The 18,749-nt window shown below is 42.9% G+C and overlaps 1 protein-coding gene across 1 annotated transcript in view; it reads right to left on the bottom strand.

Moving 5' to 3' along the window:
- Window positions 1-6,253: 6,253 nt before the first annotated feature.
- pdzd8 (PDZ domain containing 8) overlaps window positions 6,254-18,749 on the bottom strand; it is a 56,488-nt gene continuing 43,992 nt past the window's right edge. Inside the window, exons 4-5 of the mRNA XM_079248479.1 lie at window positions 8,970-9,132; window positions 6,254-8,859 (exon numbers count right to left, since the gene is read on the bottom strand). Of these exons, the coding sequence (XP_079104605.1) occupies window positions 6,503-8,859; window positions 8,970-9,132 (2,520 nt within the window). The 3' untranslated portion in view covers window positions 6,254-6,502. The remainder of the gene's footprint in view (window positions 8,860-8,969; window positions 9,133-18,749) is intronic.

The following is an 18,749-nucleotide window of genomic DNA, read 5'->3' as shown; positions in this document are numbered from 1 at the left end:
ACAGACCGACCCAGAGAGAGGAACCTGTAAACGACACCTGTCTTTCTCCCTTTGCAATCCTCTTGGTGGTTGCCAGAGAATTTCTCTCATTTAAAACCCAGAACCTGACAAGTGTGGTCCAGTTCTTTACAACAAAGCAGCACTGACTTAGCTGCCCCAAGCTGATATTGTTGGATCTATTGTTTCTGTATCTTAACAAAAGGAATATTGTGGGGAGGGAAGGGAACACCTACCTATGATGTCCTTCACTGTTTGATTTCTTGCTTGTGTTCTCACTCTCAGACGGAAGTCGCTATACCAATGTAGAATAGAATAAAGTAGAATATAAAAAGTGTTGTAACACTTTCATGTTGCAAAATAAGTTTTACATATTTACGTACTAATTCATAGAAATATTAGAAATTCTTTCAAATGTTTTGAGACTTTTATTATTATATGTAAATATCTGCATAAACTAATCTACTCTGGAATCCTTCTACCAGCATAAATATACCATATAATGCAGCATGCTTTGATGAACTTGTACTGTCAGGACATCCTGTCCTCATGAATGTAGTTAGAGACACACTACAGAACACTTCCCCGTCGCCCGCCCCTTATTGATGGCTAATACAGCCTCCTACCCATAGACCATATATAAAAGATTGACGGAGCCTCCGGCAGTTAAACGTGAAGCCTATGCGGAGGTGCATTAAACTGCAGTTCTCCCTTCATCCACTAGGGGCTGCAAAACAGAGCAAATCCCCATAGACTGCCATGTTAAAAAGACCAACTTCACAGCAGAAATAAACATGTTTACAGCCTGGTTCAAAAATCCATTTTAGGTTTAATAGGTCAGGTTTACCTTCATGACAACTGTGGGGGGAGTGAATTTTTTTCTAACTCGCCCGTTTAAAAGTAATTTAATGTCAAAGTTATGCATATTTAGGGGCGTGTCATTTTGATTGACAATCTCCCGCTCCCGCTCAACGGGGCTTAGCTTTAGCCCGCTTACCTCCGTTAGCTGGTTAGCTCCTTTTATCTCCAGGTTGGCTCGGTTAGCTCTTAGCTACAGAAAGCTCGGAGTTCGCTCAATGTCAGTCATCCACCATGATGCTCACAGCCCCCCTCTCAGCTCCACCTCTTTGCCCATATTTGTATTTTCCGGGCGAGACGACACGCATGCCCCTACCAAGATGGCAATGGAAGAAACCGCCCACCGAGCATCAGAAACCTACGTGTGACGTCACAGAGGCTACATCCATCTTTTTATATACAGTCTATGATCCTCACTGACCTGTTAGCTCTCTCCAGCCAGCTAAAGATGATCTTACAATGACTCGTTTAGTCTCTTTCTCTGTTTTAATCTTCTTGCATTTCTTTGCTGAATCAGCGACGTTTCGTGTTTAAAACAGCTAGTTCCTTATTATACCATGAAGCAAAACATCACGTTGTGTCCCAGATGTCAAAGTTGAGTCGGTTTCTCAGCCTCTGCTGGGCAGCAGTGGCTCCAGAAATACACGATAGATGTCATTGTGTCATCGAACAAGAACACAGAGTTTTAGGGTAAACAAGTTACGTAATACATCTTTAAAGTTTGAGTTTTGAAAGCTCTCGATGTTATTCTTTAAATTTGAAGGTCAGTAATCTACAAATAGGTTAATGAAACCTGCAGTCTAAAAGTGAAGTGATTTGACAGTAAGATCTGGAACTTTGAGACCTTGATGAGATCCAATGGAGCTTGCTCACTACGAGCTTAATGTTTTAAATTTTGTATCAGATGGAGACTTTTTGAAATTATAATCAGGAATTACAGTTGACCAGTTGGTCAACTGTATTCAACTAATTGTCAACCAGTTGACAATTACAGTGACCAGTTGGATGTAAGAAATCCAGGGGACTAGTTTTTCTGCGTCACTCTGAGACGTTTGTAATTCAGAGTATTAAGTCGGTGTAAGAAGGCGGTCCTAGAAACTTGTTTTATTTGCGAGTCAAATTACAGATCTCGGTCAAGTAGAACTGTAAGGTTCCTCGCTGTAGTACTGGAAACCAAAGTAATACCATCTCGAGTAATCCCATAGCAAACTCTGGCTGAGTTTTCAGGTCCAAAGACAACCATTTCACTCTATTTGAAACTCAGAAAATTCAGTCTTCCAGGTCTTTACGTCTTTACAACATCTTTGTAACCTGACCAACTAACTGGTTTCATCATCATTTAGCAGAGAAGTAGATCCAAGGATCATCGACATAGAAACAAATACTTATGTCATTCTGTCCAATGTTTAAAGGAAGCATGTATAATCTGAAAGTACTGGTCCAAGCACAGAACCTTGAGGAACTCCATGACTTAGTCTGGTGTCAGGAGGACTTGTTTAAATTGATCAACTGGAATTTAGCAGATAAATATGACTAAAACCAGCCTGATCCAGTTCCTTTAATCCCAATGATATGTAATCAATGTTGAATGCAGAATGAGGACATATGGGGGGCTGAATCCTGACCAAAACTTCCAGTTATTTCTGATCAAATGGGCACGTCGTTGAGTTAAAACCACTTTCATCAATAACTTTACACATAAAGGGGAGTTTGAATTTAGGTCTATGATTAGCTAACAAGAGTAGTTTTTTAAAGTTTGATTTGCAGCCATCTTAAAAGACTGAGGTTCATATCCTGTCAAATGAGATATATATTGATCCGATCCTATACAGATTAAAAGAAAGGTTTAGATTTAGTTATTCTGGTTAACTCAGAACTGAATTTGGCAGAAAGGATCGAATCATAAATCAGCTTCTGCGGACATCTCTGTCTTTGTGCCATGTGACCATGTCCCCTGGTGGATGTCCCAGTACTTGCAGAACCAGCATTACTTCCATGAACTAATCCGCCTCAGGTGTAAAATGGCTGGTCCTCACTAGAACCAGGACCTGATGCTTTGGACTGGACCCACTTCTTCCGTTTCATGGGAGTTAGATCCACTGGAAGAACCAGCTGAGATTCATCGCATCACAGAACTCTTCAGACCTCTGCAAACTTTTTTCTAAACGATTCAGAAAAAAAAAAGAGAAAAATCTGAAATCAAATCACAAGTTAAATTTTAATCATGTGGCTTAATGAATATTCAATCGATTTGGTTCTCATGTGGGCTGAGTTGGTGTCTGGATCACGCAGAAGTTCCTCTATGTGTGTTTATTAAAGACCAACACAGTGATAGATTTTTATTTGCTCTCATTTTATTTAAGTTATGTACAATAAAGTTTCAACACAAGCCTTTCTCCAAAGAAAAAAAAAAAGAAAGAAAGAAAGAAAGAAAGAAACTGTTGCACAACCTTCAAATACACACACACACACACACACACACACACACACACACACACACACACACAAAGAAACAAGTTTTTTTTTAACCTGCTGAAAGCCATGATGGGCGATCATACAGCATGTGCAGTCTCAGGGTTCGGGCTGGGGGAAAAGCTTTGGAAAGCACATCGTAACAGCAGCAGCAAGAGCAGCGCCCCCTCCCACCCCCACCCAGGCCAACAGAGGCTCAGGAATGGGTTTGATCGGTCCACCTGATCCTCCAGCTTACATCAGCACACAGATGGACTCACAGATGACATGTTGGACAAACAAGAGCGAAATCACACAGCGGGACTCATTTTTATTTCATTTCCTGCAGAAAAATCACTAAAAACTCTGGATATCCAGAAACGGAGATCAGAGCGAGTCTGGACTGATCAGATCAGAGAGGATCTGGAGATGTTGGCCTCCTTTCTTCACGTCCCTCCTCACCTCCACTCACCTGCGTTAATGCACTTTACAACACGCCTGTTAGTTTTTTCATTTGCTTGTTTTGCTCCTAGAAGTCCTCGTGCTTTAAAAAGCGTCTCCAGTCCAGACGCAGGCTGTGATCTGACGATACTGCCGTGGTGGAAATGAGCTTCTTCAAGTTTCTTTTTGCTGGGAATAAATAAAATCTAAATGTGTCTTCTAGTTCACCACCTGTTTTATGTCAGTCATGAATAAAGACCAGAATTTACCAATGAAAATCATCTCCAAACCTCTCCTGGACCAGTTTTCAGTCTTCTTCTTCTACCAGAAGTCTGAATCACAGCAGATGACGCCACTGCTTCACATTTGACTCTCAGCCGTCACGTTCAGCCTCTTCAGGCATGAAGGACAAAAATGTTCAGAAAACTGCTGGAAAATTTAACATTTTTCTGTACAAAAATCTGAAACTTCTCAGACTGCTCAAAACTACGGAGGGGGAATATTATGACGTAATTGATTATCTGTCCTTTTTTTTTATTGCAAAAAGAAAAGAAAATCTAACTTCCAATAGAATTAAACGGAAAAAGACTAAATGTTGTACAAAGTTATATTACATATCAACTCTGAAGGAGCATCAGTTTAAAAGTTGACTTAACTCTTAAAGACAAAAATGTTAAAAAACTGTTTTTAATGAAATCTATTGATCTGCTTTAGTTGCGGAAAAAAATCAAAAGTTCAATAATAATTACGCCTTTAACCTCCTTAAATGCTCGTTTCATTACATAATGGTAATATTTTTCATGGAAAAAAAAAAGGTTTTCCATAAAATAAATTTGGTTTGAGGAAATTATTTTTGAAAACTTTTTCACCACACAACGCATCACGATGCAACGATGCATCAAAGTAAATTTTGGGTGTAATCTTTGACGGATGGGTCTAAAATCAATCAGCGAACCACAACTTGTTTTATGGAAAATTCATTCTCTCTCATTAAAAACATGAACCTCAAGTCATCAAACTGGCATCTAAACTGTTAAAATGATCAAAATATCTTACTGTTTGGAATATTGAGCAGGAATTAAGTTGTTTAAGAGATTTATCCAGAAGAATATTCAAGTTTTAGAGCAGTTTTTGTCCTTAATAACTCAAGAAGGAAGTAAATGTATTCAGTGTTCTGCTGACATGTTAAAGATGTTTGTAGAATTTCTCAGTGAGGAGACGTCAGGAAACAAAGATGTTAAGATGAAGAGGGAAAAACGGCCCAAATGGATGGAAAGGATGCAGTGATGCATGAGGGTTAAAAAGCTGCTCTGATTCACATGTCTAAAGCACAAAGAGGCCAAGATCCTGTTTTTCTGGGCGTAAACCTGCAAGGCACCCTCACCCCAGAGGAAGTGAAAAGACAAACCAGCAGAGGTGCTGATGCCGGAACCAGACTGAAACTGGCTTCTCCTGACAAATGCAGGCGGTTTGCTGAATGAAACGATTGTTTCATGTTTGTTTCTCCGCTCAGACTTCTGTGTGCTTGTGAAATATCGCACTCAGACTGACGTCAGACAGGTGATGATTCTGAAAAGCCATTTTTCCTCTTCATGCATGACGATATCACGTCCTGTCCTCACATGGAGCTCTGTGAGGATGAAGAATGGCAAGCGAGGTTGTGGGAGCTGCAGCGGCTTATCTGATGGCTTCATGCTTCGTGGTTTTTAAAGGATGGATGAGGATGTGTGCCAAACAGCTGCTTGTACACAAAGCAGAAAAAACAACACACAGTACATTCACCTGGGCAAAAATAAACAACAACAGAAGGCATGTAGTCTGAACAAAACCATTTCACTTCATAAAACATGGATATCATCTTTATATAAACACATTAAATCAGCTTAAAATACATCACGCAGGCTGCTGCAAACATTCATTCAGAGATTAAAAAGGAAAAAAAGTCATGAATGAGCTTTTTTAAAAGAAAAAAAATGCCATCATGATTGTTTTTATAAAGACGCAATGTGCCAAAGTAGACAATCTGAGCAAAACAAGGTGCAGGAACATGAATAATATAATAATTTAAAAATTAGCACGAGGAAAGCAATGTCTTACAGCCTCCACAGGACAAAAAAAAACTAAACATGGTCAAACACTTAACAACAAGCCAAAAGAAAGATAAATCATAGAAGAAAGATGTCACAATTACACAAAGCTATGTGATCAGGGGGTATTAGCTTCTAAAATATAAATATAAATATGAGAAAGTGCTTCAAACTAAAGTTCAGTGTGAATATCTGCAGGCTTTATATAGGTTTCTTACTCACAGAAAGACTCAAGAGTTTGGAAACAGCTGCTAATTCAAAATTAACCAAAAGGAGTCTCCAAACTCTTTAAATCAACTTCTATTAAAGTCATTATTCACACAAATAAAACAACAGAAGAAGTCCTTCCTTCACAGCAGAGACAGGTTGGGAGGAATGGCGATGTTTGATGTTGTGAAGCTAAAGAAACAAACGGGAGGATACAGACGCTGAGGGCAGGTAACGCTGTTGCTTTCAAGCTTCCCTTTTAAATCATGGAAATGGCATCGCATTGTGCAAATCACAGATTCACAGACAAACCATCCTTTCATTGTCACGTAAAAATAAAGAGAAGAATGTGGGACTCAAACGCAGGACCTTAACATCCCCGACATTTAAAAGGAACTGCAGGAATTTCAATATCAAAATCACAAAGAGGACTCCTGACCATTTAAACGTCTTCTGCGGATCTAATGGAGTGCTTCCACACAGATCTGCTCCTCTGTAATGTCATCCAGTAGCTGCACCTCTACAGGGCTGCATATGTCACTGTCATACACCTCCGCTCCCATCAGGGCTTCATCTTCCAGGCCCTCTCCTTTGCCTTTAAAACCCGGCTGCTCCGAAGGAGACGTGCTCTCCACCGACTCCAGGTCCTCTATGCCTGCCCGGTAGTGGATCATCAGCAGGGTGAGGGCCTGTAGTCTTTCACCAGACTTGGCCAGAGCGGTGCTGATGAGAGCCTTCCGCCGAGCATCGGTGGCCTCCCTCTCCTCCAGATGAAGGGCGTTGTTGTGCTCCAGTTCCTGATCGATCTCCTGCTGGAGTTTGTCCAGCATCAGCTCTAGTTTCTGGGAGCGCTCATCTGTGGGCAGCCCGCGGTACAGGTCGCGGCCTATCTCTTTCACGGCGATGAACACATTGTCATCGAGTCCGCCCTCCTTTCGCACCAGCTTACTGCTGCCACCGCTGCTCATGGGCTGCTTGGACGGGCTGGCACCGCTGGTGTAGGTCTCGGTATCGCTGCTCTCGTTGTCAGATGTGTTGGGGGTGTGTTTGGGTGAGGGCTCCACAGCTCCAGGCACCACATCTGTAACCTGCTCAACAAGCCGAGTCTTGGGTACCTGGCGCAGGTTGAGCAGGCGGGAGCTGGTGTTGATGATGTGGCGCGTAATGCCGGTGGCCCGGTTTATAGTTGATTTGGCTTCTGGGTCTGCTCCACGGCGTTCAGCTGCAGCCACACAGAAAGGATTTTCGGCGAGGCACTTATCCTGGCACTTCTTGTGACAAACGTAGGCGCAGATCATGCACTGAGATGCCGCCTTGGTCCAGACCTTCTTCTTACAGTACTCACACCAGGTAGGGTTCTGAAACTGGGTGTCCTGGAAATTATGGCGAACCTCCGTCAACTGCATGGTGCTGTAGGCCAATTCGTCTCGTGTTACCGAGGGCATAGGTTCTTTCTCCCTCTCCCTTAGATCCTCATCGTAGAGGCTCCCCTCTCGCTCCCTTTCCATCATCCCCACCGGACACTCCAACTCACCCTCAGCTAGGTAACAGAAGTTTAAGGTAACGTCTCCGTAGCACAGCTTCTCATTGAAGCCCTTGTGAGTTCCAAGACTTCGTAGGGCCGTGCGGCTGACATTAGCTCTAGGTTCTGGAGGCCGTAATCTGAAGGTGCTCTGGTACTCTGCAGAAGATGTAGCCATGCACTCCATGGCAACATGCTCCAGTTGGAGGCTGACATGACCAAGGCACAACAAACTGCCAAGTTTAAAGGGATCTTTGCACCAAAGGGCCACATTAAGGTACTTATGGTTGCTTTCCACTTCAAACACCACTGAGGCCTTGGACCAGCGGCCTGTCTGATTACGGAACATGGTTTCTGGGGATTCCCACAGCGTGTGGTCATCCAGACTGTCTCGTGTGCTGCAGGAGCTCTCTGAAACTTTATCCTTCACTTGATCGGCTTTGTTACTGGTCACAGAGGAAGGACCTAGCAACTCGTCACTGGACTCTGTTGGTTTGACAGACGGCTTTACTTCCGCTTGTTTAACACAAATCTTCTCAGAAGCAGCCTTTTCCTCACTGGCTCCAGCAGGAGAAACTTTCTCTGGTGATTTTTCAGAAACGCTGATGGGTGTGTTCACGGTGGCAGCAATGGTAACACTAGTAGTTGGAGTAGAATCAGTGCTTTCCAAAAGACTGATTTCTGAGGATGCTGATGTCAACCTGATCTGAGGTCTTGGTGGGACTGGGGGACGGGAGGGAGGAGGTGGAGGAGGGACTGTGGGGCGTTGCAGACCTTCACCTGGATCACTACTGGTCTTATGTGGTGAGGGTTTGGGTGATTCTTTGGGCTGGGGCTTTAGTGGTGACTGTAGACCCACAAGGTTTAACTTGCGATTGAGGATGGGCGATATGGTACCAAGGGGCTTAGAGGCCAAATTGGCCACAGTCCTTTTAGGGCTTTGGTTTACCGTAAGTAAGAAATCCTCCTTGGTGTCAGTAGTGTTTGTAACACTGCTGCTAGGTCCACTAGTCTGACTTGGTTTGGTGTCAACAATCAACTCCTCAAACTCAGAGTCTATGTCTTTGCTGTCGGTTATGTCCGAAAGGGTGGTGATGGGGGCTGGGTCTTCCTCATACCCTCCTGGCTGGGGAATGAAACCTCCTTCCTCTAGCGGCCCAAACCCTTCCTGCAGAGTTCCAAGGTTACCTAAAGAGGAGGTCTGATGACGAACTGGCCTTTCGTATTGTATCACAACCCTGTCTCCAGCCTGTTTCAAAAGTTTGGGCACTTGAACCGAAGATGTCACTTTAACACCTGCCACCGAAAACAAGAACAAGCTAAAAGTCAATGTTTCTACACAAACATAAAAAGTTGTAAAAGCTGGTGAAGTCACAGAGTGTTTTATTGTATAAGCTGTTACAGACCTCCAATAGAAATGAGTCGATCACCCTTCTGTAAGTCAGCCAAGGCAGCAGGTGAGTTGGGTGTGACCGTCTCAATGCTGACATGGACTACATCCCCCTCACAGGCTGGAACATGTCTGAACGTCATCCCCACACTGCCACATGGTCCCTTGATGACCTCCGTCTAAAGCAGACATGGGGAGAAAAAAAGGAAATCGATTAAGACCATCACTGATTTCCATCATTCACACTTATTCATGCTTGTATTAATTTACTACCCACACAAAACCATCTCCAATTCTGCTGCTTTTTGGCCCAACTGGACACCAAAAACATCTTGGCTTTATTCCAGCCACAGAGGATCATTATTTTTCCTCTTTTCAGACACATAAAACATTCTGCTCACCTGTTGGTGAGTAAAAGTAACCTCAGGAATGGATGCTCCTCATCAGAGAAACTAGTGTCTGATGAGGAACGGTGCTGTAGTAGAAGATATAAAGTAAACCTGAGCAGTTTCAAGGTGTTTAATAGAGGTGTTATGAAGGTAAAAAAAAACTCAGGAAGCCATCGGCCCATGATGATCATGGTCATCTCTATTAATGGTCAGGATAGATCCCGCATTCACTTTAGAAACACCACGAGGACTCAGGAATAAGTTAAGTCCAAGATTTTATGATAGGACGAGAGAATTATAAAATCCCCTGTGTTGCCATTGGAACTAGCAGGACCTTCATGATTCATTTCAAACAAAATTAGAGTCATAGGAGACACATTAGCAGAGTTTTTTAAAGCTGAAATCAAACTTTTTACCACAAAACAGCATAAGTAAGGGTGCATTCACATCAGGATAGTCTGCTAGACTCTGTCCGATTGGGGACTCGGCTCAGTTGTAGGGAGGTGTATCAATGCGGAGCGAGATCGTGTTCATGCTGCACTTTGGTCAAACGAGACAAACTATCAGAATAATATATCCCCATTCCCACCAAAGGTGGCGCTGCACTAGTATTTAGCAAAAGAGAGGAAAAGACATGAAGAAGAAAACTCGAGTTAAACATGGAGACAAAACTGTCGCTGTTTTGGGTTTTTATTGTGTCTTATGCAAGTATACTGTAGAAATACACTGCAGACGAGGCAGAGGACTCTTAACACCAATGCTATGGATTTACCCAAATGCAATGCCATGTCAAATGCAGGAAGTTATGTTTTTTTGTAGTCCGCTTCTTGTATTTGGTCTGCTTGAAACGGGCCGAGACCTGCGTTTGTAGGCGGACCGAGTCCACTTCTTTGGTCCGGATGTGAATTTGTTTGGCGCATTCACATTCCCCCAAACGAAGCGAACTTTCTGAGCAAACAGACTCGGATTCGGATCAAAAAGGCTGGTGTGAACGTGTCCTCAGACAGGATTTCTGACTGCAGAGTTTTTGTCCCACAGTAACGAGACAGACATGATCAACAGAGAGACTGCAGTGTGTTTATGTGGTTTGCTTGAAGTGGAGAAATGATTCGAAGCTCTAAAGTTGACAGTTATGTACTCATGATTTTTTTTACATCCCCATATGATAGCTTGCAGTTTGAAGTGTTTGTTTACACGCTAATGCCCGGTAGAGTCCTCCAGTTATGTTGTCCATCACGTTGTCATGTTAGCATTGATGCTTTCTGCTAACATCTTCTGGACTACAGCATCTTACGCTTATTCCTTGATATTATATGCAACCAATTTAACTACAGCTGATACTACAACATTTCCATGTGTATTTGTACATCTGGAGAGTATCTGACATAATTTAATGATCAGTGAATCTTCCATCAGCTTGAATAAAATCAACCAATAATTCCATGTCCAATAAAATGTAAGCTGAGAAAGTTTAAACAAAAAACCTTTTTAACTAATTTTAAGTTCCCCGTCTTTGTACTTTTCCTATTTCTTGATAATAAAAAAAAAAATTGGCGATCAATGAAAATGTCAAAAACTGTTTTTCATGTCCGACGACATCTTTAGCTTTTTAATGAGTCTCAAACTGAACGCGGTAATTCTCTGAAAGAAGAAAAAGCTGTAATTACATCTCCACGCCCAGCTGCCTAAATACACAGCAGAGACACGGTGACACACCCCACAGCACACCTGTTGCAATGTGGGGACGATGTGTCCATAAATCCATCCCAGTACCACTGAGATGTTTGGATGTCAGGCTGACGAAGGGATATCTGCAGGTAAAAAGAGCAGTAAACAGGTTTGGTGTGGGTGAGGAGGACGAGGATGAAGATGGTGCAGGTGGTTTAAATAAAAAGGCTTTTAGACTATCTGAAGGATTCCCCAAAACAGCGTTGAACAGCTGCATCCTCCACCATCTGAACTGCTTCCACAGAGACACATACTGGTGAAAACACTGGGAAGAGCTAAGATCCACAGCAGCACTGGGACCAGTCTGGGGGCCAGACCTCACTCCCATCTCCAGATTGTTTTGGCTGAATTTAGAGTTGCTGACCGTCATCCCAGCTGCTGACACAGAGGATGTTGTAGGTTAAAATACGGTTATGGTGGCGAGGATGGTTTAAGTGTTTGGTTTATGTCACACTTCCACAAATACGTCGTCATACATCCTGCTCTCTGTACACAGCTGCATGAACAATCTTGCAAAAGTTTTCACCCCCCGCCTTCACTTTTCCCTATTTGTCATTTTTCCAAGTTTACAAGCAACAACAATGTCGTCATTTCAGCTCAAGCTTCTCATTAGTTCAACGCAGGACGGAAAAAGCAGATTTTCCTCCTCCCCAGCCTCTTGGTTTGTTGCCGTTTGGTGGGAAACACGTTGAAAAGAGGCTGCAGAGCGGCTTGTGTTTGCAACAGGACGGTGGTTATTTCGCCATGTGAGTGGGAGCAGATGAAAGCTGAGAACAGGTGGTGAGCATCATGCAGGACAAAGCCTGTAGGTGTGTGTATACAGCTGCGCACTGGCTTCACTGTTCCCTTCATAGATTTACAAAGAAGTGAGCAAGTCCATTCTGCTCAAGTGCAAATAGCGACAATCTCCCTTTTAGACACACACTTACAACAGCAATGCATGCTCGGTCACAGACTTGGTGTGGACCCAATTATGACCGCACACACACAGGAGTCCACAGGCAGCACTGCTGAGGAAAAGGATCGTTCTTCGCAAGGCAGCCGAACCAGTTAAAACCAGTCAAAATACATGCAGTTCTATGAACCATATGACACAAAGGAATCACTTCCAGTAATGGTTTATTTCAGATGAGCCATGTTGGCAGATCAAGCTGACCATTTTTACCTGCAGAGGCTGCAAGAGTCAGGGCTTTAACGTTTAAAACTAACGTCCGATTGGCTGCGGTCAAGCGGATGTCGCAGTTCGCAGTTTGGTTCATTTGACCAAAGTGCAGAGTGAAGACGATCTCTGGATAAAACCCCCTATAACTGAGCCGAGTCCCCAATCGGACCGAGTCCAGCAAACCATCCTGATGTGATGCAACCTTATTGATGTTTGATTTACAGGCTGGGCGATATGACGATATATATCGTTTGGACGACAGAAAATGTCTGTCGTTTCACACGAGTCTCCATCGTTTACACCACAATTAGCTGTTGAAAAGATCGATTCAGCAATTCTGAATCGATTTTCATAATAATTCCTAAAGATCGGTCCGTAAGTCCAAAGACAGATTTCTTTTAAAGAAATTTTTACCCTGATTAACTTTAACATTTTTGCCACATCATTGAATTTTGGCATGCGTGCTTCATGTGACTGAAGTCTTTAAAACAGTGAGTGAACATTACGTCAGGCACTAGCATTGTTAGCCAAGCCCCGACACTGAAAATCCCCAAAACATTTCGGGCTGAGATCTGGAAACATTTCGGACTCAGTAAAGACAAACAGAAAGACAAACTCGACAAAAGCATTGCGATTTGCAAGACATGACAAATGGTGAAGTTTTGCAAAACTACGACAAATCTGAGGAGACATCACCAAGATCTCATGTCTAAGCCGTCCACCAGGTGAAACAAACAGATGAAACTCAAGAAAACTTTACAACTACCAGCCAAATCTGCATGTTCTCTGGGTTTCATCTGCAAGGACATGCACCCGTATTTTGTTGTTGAAAATGAGGCCTTCAGGCAGCGAATGAAAGTAGCGGAACAGCACTACGTTATAGCGTCTCACTAAAATCTCTCTGAAGAAGTCATCCCTAACATGAACCAATAGTTCATTAATTTGTTGTTGAATGTCAATATAATACTAGTATTAATATGTTGTATAAAACAACACAGTCATGTAAATAAAATAAATAAAACATTACCTACTTAAAACTATACTAAATCAGAACAAATCAGATCCAATTGTGATAATCAATTCTAAATTTTCAGAATCAGAATCGAATCGATTCTTGAAATTTGAATTGATACCCAGTCCGATATTTTACGTCAAGATGCGCTTTACGGCAGGAACGCTGCAATACATAAACAAACATGGAGGAAGACGGTAGCAGACGTGTTTCAGAGCAGGATAATTAACTAAAATATGACCAGCCGACCAAAACTGATCAGCTTGTACATAAAAGAGGAAATTTCTGTTGCATGGATGCGGTTTGGATATAAAAAGAGCGACGTGGAACCGACAACAGACTAGCTCACAGTCCCAACGACGGACTCCGACACAACTAACTCATTTTATCACCTGCAGGAATCAGGATAAAGAATACAGAATAAAGAATAGAGTCAACGAGCAAAAGCAGCGTCAAGGGGAGACGAAAGCTCATAATAAACTCCAGACGCAAAACGCTGCAACATGTTAAACACCATCTAGCCAAAGTTCCCCCAGATGGAAGGAGATCACTGCTGTCGTTGCCAAGCAACGTAACTGATGACTGACACAAAATAAACAAACAGTTTTATATCGTTATATATATATGTCGTTATGGGGACATAAAATGAGCTAAATCTGGGTGTGAGGTTTTGGTCATATCACCCAGCCCAGGCTGAAACTAAAAAGAAAAAGGACTTTAACAAGGTTGCTTTATTCTCTATATCCATTTGACTGTTATTATTTTAAATGCTGAAGTCTTGATCTTTGAGCTGGTGCTCTTGTGGCGTCTCGTGTTTTTGTAAACTCTTTGCAGAGTTGCTGCTGGTTTGGGCTTCGGGGTTATTCACATGGCTGCTCTTCGTGGGTCAGTGGAGAAGATCCAGGTCCTTTCTCACCTGACTTTCAGGAGAGATGGTGGTTGTTTAGTGCTTGTCCAAAGTGCAGAGTTTAATAGTTGTGTAGCGGTGTTTTCTCTCGGGGCTGAGCAGCAGCGACTGCACTAACCTTGTTAACATTGACTACAACAACCAGCAGATCCTGGTTTCTTGCCTCTGAGCAGTCAAGCCAAACAAAGAACATGGCGACCTGAAGTGGCCGGATGTAAATGGAGCAATTCACCATCAATTTCAACAAAGCCAGCCACTCTTTTATCTGCTCTGCCACAGAGAACAAATGAAAGGTTAATATGTTCAAATTGCAGCCATCACTGCTTTAAAGTTCTCTCCTTTTGCTCCAGGCAAGAACGCAGACAGGTTCGTCTTTGATCCTTGAAAATAAAACCTCCTCACTGCCACAAAAGGACTTCTCATGCTTCCTTTTACACATAAAAGTATGATTTTTATTTGACATGCATTGTTTTATTACAGATACTGGTGGTTATATTATGTCTGCACATAATATAACCAGACAATCCCAATAACCATTACTGATGCTGCTTGTCGATCAGTTGACACCAAAGTTTTATCAGGAAGCAAGGAAACCACCCCGTTTACAAGCAGGACCTCCTGTTGGTTTCATTTCTTTGGGGAATTCACACAGAAAACCTGGATTCAAACCGAAACAAAATCCAGATGCAACATGTGTAAATCATGTCCTTCGTCCCCTTAAACTCCACTGGGTTTACCGAGGACGTTACACGTTAGACTCCACTATATCTGCCTTTAAATCTGGACTGAAGACCATCTGTTTAAGCTGGCTTTCTGCACAATAAGTTGACTTTTTACATCTGATTTTATTTTGATTGTTTTAATTTGATTGCTTTTTTTTTTTTTTTTTTTATTGTTTTTAGATGTCTGAAAATTTCTTTAAGTTGTTCTAATGTATGTTATTTATTCAATGTTGCACTTTGGTCAACATTGTTGTTTTTAAAGTGCCTTATAAATAAAGTTGTATTCTATTGTATTTAGCGAGCGTTATCACTTATCCCATCAGTTTCTCCGTAACGGTGGCGTATAACTCTGTGGGGTGAATTGTGATGGATGTTTACCCTTTAGATGATCTACAGACGTTTTCCAGGCATTTATATTTCGTCCAGGAGGTTTACAGTCCAGCCACAACATGCAGTGTTTATCCACAATGATCCATTCTAACAAGATTATTTATCACGTTTTCATCATAAATCACTAAGAGGCCTCTATTTTCCCCTAAATGATGATGAAGCCACTTCCTATCAAACTTCTCACCAATCAGAGAGCTTACATTGTCAGTGATGGCCAATCAGGAGCAGCCAAAATCAACATGTGAGCAGAAAAGCAGCAAAATAGTGATCTTCTATGGCTGGAATAAAGCCAAGAAGAGGCGTCTGATGCACAGTGGTGCCAAGAAGCAGCTGATTCTGACTTGGTTTTCAGAGGATAGAAGGTAAATAGCATAAGTGTGAATGAGGAAAAATATGTAAATAATTTCTGTTGTGTGTTTGTTTCAACGCCTGTATTTTCTTCTCCTGAAAGCCGTGAGAGAATGAAGTCCAGATGAGAGATGTTGTGGTCTCTGCTGGTCTTTGTTATTTCTACAAACTGCTGTTACTAATAAATCCTGTTTTCTGGTTTTGGTTGGTCTTTCTGCTGCTTTTTAGCCTCAGTCTGACATCTGAAGCTGAAAACACCACACCTGCATGCTGACTTGGATTAAAAGGTTTCAGCTTCTACAGGCTGGTTTGCATTTATTACAAAAAAAAGGAAAAATCAACATCATCTTTGTATTGATCTGATAAAAAAAAACAACAACATGAAGACAAATTTGTTCACAAGAACTGTTCATGAAAATGATTGGTTAGTTTCATTAGTTAAATTTCTTTCTTCAGCTTCATCCTGTCTTTAACAGGTGAAAATAACTGGTGAATATAACAAATGCTGGGCTTATTTTCCCTAAAGGTTCTGTATGACTGCGAGAAACTAAATGTTTGTTCACTGTGCATCTGTAAACTCATGTTAACGTGGTTTCTGAGCTCAATAAATCAGTTGTTTTTAGTAAAAAACGCTTTAAATGAACCGTTTAAGACAGAAAAAACTGGATACATGCTAAGTTTCATGCTTCCAGCCATGACCATGTCTTAAACAACATTGGTCTGGGCTGTAATGAACATTACTGGAACCAGTGTACGAGGAAAGGCAGCCAGCTGGAGGCTGATGTGGAATCCTGACTTGACGGATAGGAGAGGAGCGGCGTCTCCTGTTGCTTGGCTGAACAAGCCTGTGGTCTCAGGCGGGTCTGGCAGGGTGATGGCGAGATGGAGAGGTAGCGGTTGAGCAGATTCTTCTTCCTGTCACTGCGCTGCTCGGTAATTTAATCTAATACCACATGTCAGATCGATTTGCGTATGGTTATAGGGTACAAGTCGCTGCAAGGCAGGTGCACAGCAATTCCCTGCCACATCCAATTAGCAGCCGTGGTGCTGATGGGGGTGGGGTGCGCTGAAGGGTGGGGTGCGTAGCCAGTAGCTGCACAGGTGTTTGTGTGGGCGCTCGCACATGTTCTCCGACACGGCATCGGAAACAGATGTTTACTTCCAGCTGAAGGTCTGAACTCCCCTCCTTTACACAAAGGGTCGCCATGATAACGTGAAGAGCCACTAAAAATCCTCTCGGCTGAATTAAGAGAGCAACTACAGGATCGTGCAGGGGTCTGCAGTGGGGTCCCGGCGCCTGGTGGACCCCAGGACACCGTGTTTACAGCGTAATCAGCTGGAACGGCGACGTCGGAGCTGAAAATCCTGATAGATGACGAGGTTTTAACTGGTACACGTAAATATCGCCCCGGTTTTATCATCTCTTCACTGGCTTTCCGTTCTCCTCCGTGACGTCACCCATAGGTTTCTGAAGAGCTGAACTGAAGCACGGTGGGCAGTTCCTACCGTCGCCATGTTGGCAGAGGCATGCGTGTCGTCTCACCCGGAAAATACAAATATGGGCAAAGAGGTGGAGCTGAGAGGGGAGCCGTGAGCGCCATGGTGGATGACTGACATCGAGCAAACTCCGAGCTTTCTGTAGCTAAAAGCTAACGGAGCTAACCCGGAGATAACAGGAGATAACCAGCTAACGGAGGTAAGCGGGCTAAAGCTAAGTCACATTGTTAACTGGCTAAAAACCACGGCTCTGATGTGGCATCCTCTCAGCCTGAACTCCGTGTGTTTAGCTGAAGCTGCAGAGTCGTTCTCATCTCTGGATGCACCTCATCACACTAAACCATTGGACAGAGGGATCAGATGGATTCTAGAGACATAATTTACCACAGCGGGGCTCGGGTGAGGAAAACATTGTCAAGTGGAGCTGACGTCTTTCTCTGGTGGTTCTATTCTACAGTCAGTAGACATGGCGATAAGTGGGGGATTAACCACTGCAACTGACCTAACATGCGTGTCCAGTGGGTGGGAAGAAGCCAGAGTACCTGGAGAGAACCCGAGCATACATGGAGAGAACCTGCAAACTCCACACAGAAAGATCACCGTTCAAACTTCCCTCCAGCCGAGGCTTGAACCAGCAACCTTCTTGCCATTTTTCGTGGTCGTACCAGTGCGTCTCACATTTCTCAGATCTACGTGTTAGACTTTTATCTTCCATAAATCCCAGTATATCCAGCTCCCGTTCCCTCCATACCCAAACTCAGCCAGTTAAAGTCAGAGATGGCTGCCCTCCCTGAGCCAGGTTCTGCCGGAGGTTTTTTTTCCTGTTTAAGGGGAGTTTTTTCCTTCCCACTGTCGCCGCGTGCAGCTCAGGATTGAGGATTGGATTGAAGTCATGATTCGATGCAATCAGTTGGTTTCTATTATAGGATATGTATGAATTGGCTTGAAATGATGTGTCTGTAAAGTGTCCTGAGACGACATTGTTGTAAAGTGGCGCTATACAAACACAGCTGAACTGAATCAAAACACACACATTGACTCGTTCAGCTGCTCCTACAATACACACCAGCAACAGTTAGCCTACTCGTTTATAATGAGACAATTCAGTCATCTGAAACTCAATAAATCCTGGAGACATTACACCGGAGAGTGGGCACAGACTGTTGACTGGGTACTTTCCAGAACAGAAGGACAACGTCCAACTTTTCACGTTGTAGAAACAATAATTGATGCTCGTTTTGGGGCTTTTCTTCATCACAACCCTCCAGTTTGGAGCTACATCTGTGTAGGCTGCGAGGTCCACTGAATTTTTAACTTGCTTTTTAATCATTGAAAGAAGGTTTCAAAAGCTTTAAGAACAAAGCCGTTGTCATGGAGACAGGCAAACAAAAAGGTGTTTTGGCTAATTTGCACTTGTATGGACGGCTGCGATGGTTTGGCCGCCCACACACTCCCCTTCTGTAGCGCCGTCATTGTCCTGCCATTGAAATATAATGATCTGTCATGACCGTTACAACAGCCTCGCTGATTAAATGAAAAGTATATTCTCAACTCTACGAACAAGCTCAGGCAGAAGACAGTTTCCCATTTGGCGCCTTATCGAGTTGGCATTTTGGATTAAGCTCCGGTTCACGTCTGTCA

This window comes from Telmatherina bonti (genome assembly GCF_933228915.1).
Source record: "Telmatherina bonti genome assembly, chromosome: 11".
Taxonomy (NCBI): Eukaryota; Metazoa; Chordata; class Actinopteri; order Atheriniformes; family Telmatherinidae; genus Telmatherina; species Telmatherina bonti.
Note: the sequence above shows the minus strand (reverse complement) of the source record. Positions and strands in the feature narration are given on the sequence as shown.